Source organism: Hydra viridissima, unplaced genomic scaffold (assembly GCF_058129835.1).
Source record: "Hydra viridissima isolate aposymbiotic clone 2 unplaced genomic scaffold, HvirCarnegie_v1 scaffold_7, whole genome shotgun sequence".
NCBI lineage: Eukaryota > Metazoa > Cnidaria > Hydrozoa > Anthoathecata > Hydridae > Hydra > Hydra viridissima.
Window position 1 is genome coordinate 9805007 of NW_028324306.1, and position 9319 is coordinate 9814325.

Consider the following 9319-nt stretch of genomic DNA (forward strand, 5'->3'; position numbering starts at 1 on the left):
CAAATTGCCCCAAAAGGGATGTTCCCGTAGCGCAATTAACGGGGCTTTTATTTACGCTCATCCAGAGACTGTCTACTTCCTCTGTGCAAAATTTCAGTTTTATACCATTTTTGTCCGGGTTCGACCCTATTTTTCGCTAATTCTCTCCTACTATTATTGTGTGGTTTCCAATAAAAAAAATAAGCTACGCGTTTTGCACAAAAAACAAAATACAGTTGCAGAAATACATTTTTTTCAAAACTCACAACCGCAGTTGTACAACATAAAATTTGTTGTACAACCGACGTTAAGTTGTGCAACTTACTCTAGAAAATGCTTCCATTATAAAACAAAGTTGTTGTGCAACTGTTGTACGACATTCCTGCAACTATTGGAAACCCAATGATATATTATATATACTAGATGTCTAACTTGCGGGATTTTATTGGACAAAAAGTGAAGCCGCTTTTTTTGTTTACAAATTGAATCCGCCATTTGTAATAAGGGCAAAAACTATATCCGCCATTTGTAATAAGGGCAAAAACTATATCCGACGTGCGAAATAAAAGTTAAAAATGCACGTTTTTGCCCGAATTAGAAATGGCTCCCACGGCTTCACATTTCGGATCGAAGTTAGACATCTAGTATATATAATATATCATTGTGGAAACCAAGCTTTATACGTCAATGCTTTTGTACATCATGGTACAAAAGCAGCTTTATTTATGCTGATACGAGTAGTATGCTGATACGTAGTAGCGTACTACGTTAGACATAATAAATACAACATATACAAATTTTTCCTTTCCAAATGACTTTATAGATTCAGAATCTTACTCTGGTAATAAGGGACGCACCCAATAAAAATAATAGAATTTTTGTAAAGAAAGAAGAAATTTGTGTTTTGTGTTAATTAAGATATGGAAAGAAGCAGAGAAAGCACAATTATCATTTCGTGACACATTTACACGAAAATCTTCTTGATAATAAAACAAATTATCTTTTTAGGCGCTTCTTGTACTCTTCTGAACCCGTCATTAATGTTTTTCCAGCAGATGTTATAAAGAAAGACATCATTAGCTTTTTATTAAAAAATAATAATTTGTGCATTAAGAAATTCAATAAACTTACTCCAATATTTGATATTAAGATTTTTTAATTCGAGTAGAGTAGTACATAGTGATCAAAGAAAAGTAGTAATTGTTTGTTATTATAATTGTTATTATTATTATTGTTGTTGTTGTTGTGGTTGTTGTTGTTGTTATTATTATTATTATTATTATTATTATTATTATTATTATTATTATTATTATTATTATTATTATTATTATTATTATTTTTATTATTATTATTATTATTATTATTATTATTATTATTATTATTATTATTATTATTATTATTATTATTATTATTATTATTATTATTATTATTATTATTATTATTATTATTATTATTATTATTTACATTATTGTTATTGTTATTGTTATTATTATTTTTATTACTATTACAGGGTTCATGGCACTCAGGGAAAACCTGGAAAACCAGGGAAAAGTTTTTAAAATTAAGAAAATCAGGGAATACCTAGAAAAGTCAGGGAATTTTTCTTGAAAATCTTTAAAATCAGGGAAAACTCAAGGAATATTTTTTATTTTAATATTCAGATTGAAGTAACTTTACAGTATCCAGTTTTTAAATCTTTTTTAATATTAAAAGTTGGCTCACAAGGATTCAGTTGCAAAAGTAATATATCCTTCAACATAAACAGGGAAAACTATATACTTTCCACCGCACAAACTCAGGGAAAAAATATTTAAAAATATAGGATAATCAGGAATTATCAGGGAAAACTCGGGGAAAATGGATTTTCAAAACTGCCATGAACCCTGCATTACTATTATTATTATTTTTGTTATTACTATTATTATTATTATTAATATTATTATTTTTATTATTATTATTAACGTTATTACTATTGTTACTGTTATTGTTATTATTATTTTTATTACTGTTACCATTATTATTATTTTTATTATTACTATTATTATTATTATTATTATTATTATTATTATTATTATTATTATTATTATTTTTATTATTATTATTGTTTTTATATTATTATTTATTTTATATTATTGTTATTATTATTATTATTAATTTAATTATTATTATTATTATTATTACTATAACTATTACTCCTAGTATTATTGTTATAATTATTGTTATTATTATTGTTATAGTTATTATTATTACTATTATTCTAATTCTTATTATTATTCTTATTATTATTCTTATTATTCTTATTATTCTTATTCTTATTATTATTATTATTATTATTATTATTATTATTATTATTATTATTATTATTATTATTATTATTATTATTATTATTATTATTATTATAACTATTACTCCTAGTATTATTGTTATAATTATTGTTATTATTATTGTTATAGTTATTATTATTACTATTATTCTAATTCTTATTATTATTCTTATTATTATTCTTCTTCTTCTTCTTATTATTATTCTTATTCTTATTATTATTATTATTATTATTATTATTATTATTATTATTATTATTATTATTATTATTATTGTTATTATGATTACTATTATTATTACTATTATTATTACTATTATTATTATTATTATTATTATTATTATTATTATTATTATTATTATTATTATTATTATTATTATTATTATTATTATTATTATTATTGTTATCGTTGTGAATTAAGACTGTGAAGTTAAGTGACAAATGTTTATTTAATATTATTCATAAATAAAGCATAAACCTGGTTATATTCATTCTATATGCAATATTTTGCATATAGAATGAATATATTTTTGAATGTATTTTAAAATGTACAAGGATTCTTCTATGGTAGATACCATAAACTTTGCTGAAGTAAATATGAACCATAAACTTGACTGATGTAGAAACCTCAACCAGGTTTATGCTTTATTTATGACTAATATTGAAAAAGCATTTGTCACTCTACTTCACAGTCTTAATCTTACATTCTGAATTTTTCTTTTCAAAAAATTTTTGTATTTTCTAAGCTTAATCTATTTCTTTTAACAAAATTTATTTTTGTTAAAGTCTCAATTAAGTTTCAGTGATTATAATAATCTGTCTTTTAAACAAAATCCTCATTTGTTTCTAAACTATAAATTTAACAATTTAGAATATTTGTATAATTAAATGTAATAAGTTTTTCTTGACACTTAATTTTTTAACAAATTAGATAACCCAACTTTGTGCAAAACAGTTATTTAAGCATCAGAATTGTATGTAATGTTGTTACCACTAGTGCTTTAATTTGCTTAAATCATTTATTAAAAATAAATAATATTCTCAAAGAGCTAAACTCAGTTGATTAATAAAATCCAGATAGAACTGTAGGCAGCTTAAGTAAATAATAGATATGCAGTAAATAGCTTGAATATAAATAACATTTTTAATGGCTAGATGATTAAAACAAAGAAAAAAAATAGTGCAAGTTACACATAAACAAATACATAATCGTTTGAGCGACATTTATGGATTGTGTCAACATCATAACATTATAACAGCATAAACTGTATCAGCAATATCTATGTATTGCATTGGCAATCACTTAAATGGGTTTACATAATTGAGTATAGCATTCTACACGACAGTCTTTAAATAAATGTTAGCTGATAAAATTTAGATGAATCTGGCATTGATCATGATGATCATAATTTAGTTCTATTATTTCTAGGATAATAAATATGAATTTTAGTACAATTTATCATGAGAAGCAGCGCTCACAGTTATGTGCTGTACATGCTATTAATAATTTATTTCAAGATGGCCTATTGTGTAGTAAAAATAAAATGGATATATTGTGTCTTCAGCTTGATCCTTCATCATGGATGAATCAACATCGTAGTATATTTGGTACAGGAAACTATGACATAAATGTTATAATGATTTTTTTAAGTGAACAAGGCTATGATGTTATTTGGTTTGATAAACGAAAGTATGAGTTATTTCAAATTTTTTTAAAAAATATTAAAAAGTTTTATTTAACTTCTTAGTAAAAAAAAAATTATCAGTAAAATATTTTGTAATAAGTTATTAATTGCTAATGACAACAAAAGGAAGCTTTATAATTAAAATCATAACTTAAAATGGAGATTTAATTATGTAAATGTAAGTATTGAGTTTAAAATAGATTTACCAATATAAAAAAAGAAATTACACTGGGGAAAACAACAAGACTGTGATTCATACTGTTATAATTTCAAAAGTGAATGGTTGTTCAAGGTCATTTTGTTCATCCAAAGTCCTGAGTTACATCTTAAGTTACAACTGAGTTACAGCTAATAAGATAATAGTTTCTCTTATGATTTTTTAGAATTGTATCTGAAATCAACTTAGATGTGGTTGTTGGCTTTTTAGTGAACATTTTATCACCCCTTACATTATTTGGAAGATCAGCTGGGATGATTTTGTTTAAACATTGGTATGCTATCCGAAATATTAATGGTCTTTATTTCAATCTTGATTCAAAACTTGCATCTCCATTAGTCATTGGTGATAAAGATTCAGTTTTGAAATATCTTAATAAACTACTTAATGAGGACCATAGTGAATTACTACTGGTAGTAAAGAAAGGTACTGAAAATGTATTTAAAGTAACCCCTTCAAAATAAGTATTTTTTTTTAAAGGATGTTTTGTTTATTGCTTTTATAACTTATTATTTTATAAAGATTTGTTAAAATATTTTGTAAAATTTGAGAACAATTGCAGAAATGTTTTTGATTGTTTAACTGCAAAATTAGAGAACTATAATTGAAGTTATGATGATGATACAATAAAAACAAAAACTAATCTGATTCTGATCAATCAAAATGACATCAGCTTTTTATTTGCAGTTAAATGAGTTGTTAAAAGAGTTGTTAGATTATCATAGTTATACATAGGATGCATTTTCTGTTTTGTATCAATATCTTTATATTCTGAAGTATTGTTACTTGTCAAAAGTCATGTATTAAAGGTGGTATGATGAAAGTAATCATAGATGAAAGAATGTTTATTGTTACACAGCATGGTATTATTATGAAAACCTTTTATACTTTTTTAGTAATCTTTAACTGCTTCATGAATGATATGAATTATTACTTTATAAAAATAATGAAATAGTTATTTATTTGAATATTGATGTAATATAAACTTAATTTTTTACATAGTAATAATTTTTTCAAGTTTTAGAATTAAAGTTTGGTTTTTCTATTAATAACCAAAATATTAGTAATACAAATAATAACCAACTTCTATACCAGTCTTTTAAGATAAATAGGATTTTCTGAAGTTTCTTAAATTAAAACTCTTTATGTGTTTAAAACAACAAAGTTTTAGGTATGACTACTTTATTTTCATAAAGAAGTTTGTTATTTTTTAAAAATAAGTTTAACAAGTTTAATTGAATAACAATATTGTGTAATATTTTTAAAAGTTAAAGCAAAATAATAGAAGGTATGTGTCCACATTTTTTTAATGGAATATTATAACACTGTATGTCTAAATTATACTAATTTCAAATGACCGATATAGAAGTTTGTACTTTATTTTTTATTATTCATTTTTACCATATATCAATAAAAGAGCTTGAGGCCATGTATAAAAATAGTATAATAGAGTATTAAAATAGCTTGAGGTCAAGCTATTTTAATACTCTATTGTTTTATTTTAATACTCTATGTTTTATTTTTCTTTGTAGCAGAAAAACAAAATACTGATGCTTGACCTCAAGCTGTTTTTATACATTAATTATTGATATATGCCAAAATGTACTTTGTGTTAAACATTAAATTGTTGTATTATTTTACATCTGCTATACTATTTTATAACTAGCAAATAATTAATAGTATAATTTGCTTTTGGTGTTGCACTTCTGTCTTTCAATTGGTTTGTTAGCCAATTTTGATTTGTTGAGAGCCTTAAGGAATGCCAGATGTACTTTCTTAAGTCCCAAAACAGTTCTAAATTGATTTCGCCTCATCTTGTTCCCTGATCTTGGCTGTAATCACATTTATAAGAGACCAATTACATGAAAATAATTCATCACAGGGTTAGGTTTTCAACCCACTGCAGGGTTAAAAAATTTCAGCTGTTAAATGGGTGCTTTTACCTGGCTATAATAATTCAGCTCTAATGTGGAAAAAATTATCAAAAACAAAAATTCAAAATCATTAGAAGTAATTTACAGTTAATACTGTTAATAGTTCAACAGCCTACTCACATTACAAGTTTAGTAAGTTCTTTGAAGCAAAACAAAACATTTTTCTGGGTGCCTATTTTTGCATAAGAAAAAACTACTCTTTGAGAAGAAACTTGCAAAAAGAAGAATTCTTTATAAAAAACCAAGAAGCTTTTGGGTGGAAAAGGGAAGGACTGTTTTATGATTGGAACAGATATTCCTGAGCTGGTAAAAAAACTTTTGAGTGACAAGAATTTTTCTGAACTTGCATCTGACATGTTCTATTAAAAGTCCCAAACAAAACAGTCCAAGTTATTGTTATTCAACAACAGAAAAACAAGTTTACTTTTTAAAGGATACAGGCTCCCTCTTGATCACAGATAATACCTTTGGCATTCATAAATGTACAACAATATTAACAGATTTGCATACTGCTTTTACAAAAACTTTGAAAGCTGTATACAAAACCATTAATATTGTGTTGGTCCAAAATATTTGATTTAATTAAAAAATAAAAAAAGGAGTTAAAAAATGTTTTTCATATTAATAAATTTATTGTAATCTGGTAAATTTCATATTACTAAATTACCTGATTTCAATTACAAGCCAATATTATAACACAAATTTCATGAGGTCTTCTTTGTAAATGGGTTTTAGATTTGGTGCCTCATCCATTTTTGGACTTTCATAAATCATCTAATTATTTCTCAACTAACATTGAGAACTAGTTCTGACTTACGTAGGACAAAGATTTAGTTAGATTTGGTACCAATATTATAATTTGACATCTCAAATTATAAGATTGGTACCAAAAAAAAAAACATCTTGAACAGATATTTTTTTTTTTGATTTGGCTTCCATACATTTTCGCCAAATTCAGAGTAGTTTTTAAGAAAATTATGATAAGATACTCTGATCTATTGTGTCTTTTGGCAATCTCCCAATATGAGAGTTTTTCTTCATGAAAGACTTAAATTTTTTCCTTTTCTATGTTGGTTAGAGCCTTTCCACAATATATTTTTAATAAAAACTATAAATCACTAAAATTGACATACAGTCCTGAAAACATTATCAAAACTGGCTTGCATCTATAAAAACAAGACAGTTAAAAGCTTATAATAGGATTTTTTTTTTTAAAATAAAAGAATTATCAAATAATTAAATGGTTCATCACAATTCTTTTGACACTTATTAAACATGTGTCAGTGAACATTTTTAACTTCCTGAAACATCAAAAGTTCAAATATAACTGCACCTATAGAACTGAGACAGTGTATATATAAAATTGTGTAAAAAGGTTTTTTTTGCACAATCTACACTAAGAATTCATCTAAAAGCAAAAAAAAAAATTTATGCACAATCTACACTAAGAATTCATCTAAAAACAAAAGAATTTTATGCACAATCTACACTAGGAATTCATTTAAAAATTTGATTAAACAATATTAAATGTTATTTTACCAAAAGCAATTAAAAAAGGTTTTTGAAAATGTTTATAAATATTTAGTTAAAACAAAAACAAGTAGGTGTGAAAAGTATAAAATTAGAAATATCATTAATACATCTATAAAACTAAAAGTAAAAAATTGTAATCATATTTTTTATTACTTTTTAAATACCTGTATTGTTTAATGATTATTTTCATTTATTACTATTACTTCAATGGTCTAGTAAGATCCTGGGCAACCTGTAAAATAAATTGTAACATCTGTTTCGTAGATGCAGAAAATGTCTTCTTAAAATGTTTTATGGTTTCTGCAATATATCTTAACTCATGTATTGTCTTGAACTTTATTATTAAAATTTGATCTTGTTGAAATGCACTCCTTTGTTTCTCCATATATCATCACTTATTATCAATTAATTTTGGAATGGGATTCTTGTTATTTTTTATTTTGATTTTTTTAATGCTTTTTAAAAATATTGGGGTGTTCTCACTACTTTCAACTATAAAAGTTTCACTCCAAAAAATGTTTCCTTAAAATTAAGAATAAAAAGCAAAGAAAATAATTCCTTTGGAAAAAGCACTTGTTAGTTTTTCTTGTAAGTAAAGAAATAGGTTGTTAAGGAAAAAGCTCCCTTAAAACTGTTTTCTATAAACAAGGAAAAACTTAAGGTAATGTTTCTTGCTGAAAGAACCCTTAAAATTAAATATGTATAAAAAAAAAGCACATATAGCAAAAATCAACTGTATTGTTGGCAAGTGTGAGTGAATTTAAAGATATTTAAAATACCTATTGAAATAAATTGACTATTAAATTGAGTTTTAAATTTAAAAATTGAATCAAAGGCTGAAGAACAATTTAAAGTGTCAAAAGCAAGCTAGCTAAACAAAGATTAAAGCACCACAACAGCTGCATTAGCAAAAAAAAAAAAATAATAAAATGCAAAATATTTTTACTGTTGAGCTAGTTGAGTGAGTAATATTGTACTTTGTAACTTGATAATCACCAGAAAATATTTATATGAAGATTAGTTTTGGGTAAATGAAATAAATGTAACTGAATATTTAATCTTTTTTTTATATTCATTCATTATGTTGTTTTGTAGATAATAAATAGGGGTATCCAAAAGTAAAATATTTTGCTTATATTCTCTTTAAAAATTTTTTTCTCTAAGTATTAAATCATGTGATGTATTATGAATTTCATTTAATTGCATGCAAAATAACCATATTACATTTTATTTTAAAACTTACATGTATATGTAGTATTCTAGCCAAGGTACTTTTTTAAAATAAAAAAAGGGAAAATTTTCTTATCAAGCTTACATTTTGGTTCAATAAACTGGGAAAATCAATCAAGGAAATCTACAACAAATTAACTTAGCATAACCAGATGGAGCTCTTTTGTACATGACTGTTTAGAAATGGGTTAATTGATTTAAACATGGTATTAAAGACCTACAAAATTAAGACAGTCCTGAAGTACCAATTACAATCACAATGCTACAGAACATTGAAAAAAAAAAAAAGAAAACTATTTTTAAGGGGGACATTTTCAAAGTTTTTGGATGGTTTCAAATGAAATGATTCTCTAGCCAATATAGCCTTCTAAATTTACTGACTGATTATGCAACTTTATTGTATGTTTGTTGTAATTCAGAA

At 24.3% G+C, this 9319-nt stretch overlaps 1 protein-coding gene across 1 annotated transcript; it reads left to right on the forward strand.

The window, feature by feature from the left end:
* The first annotated feature begins 2949 nt into the window (after positions 1 to 2949).
* Positions 2950 to 9191, forward strand: LOC145184317 (josephin-2-like). Its single transcript, XM_080059951.2, has 2 exons — positions 2950 to 3989; positions 4368 to 9191. The coding sequence occupies exons 1-2, from the start codon at positions 3739 to 3741 to the stop codon at positions 4663 to 4665; spliced, it is 549 nt and encodes a 182-aa protein (XP_079916077.2). The 5' UTR covers positions 2950 to 3738; the 3' UTR covers positions 4666 to 9191.
* The last annotated feature ends 128 nt before the right edge of the window (positions 9192 to 9319 follow it).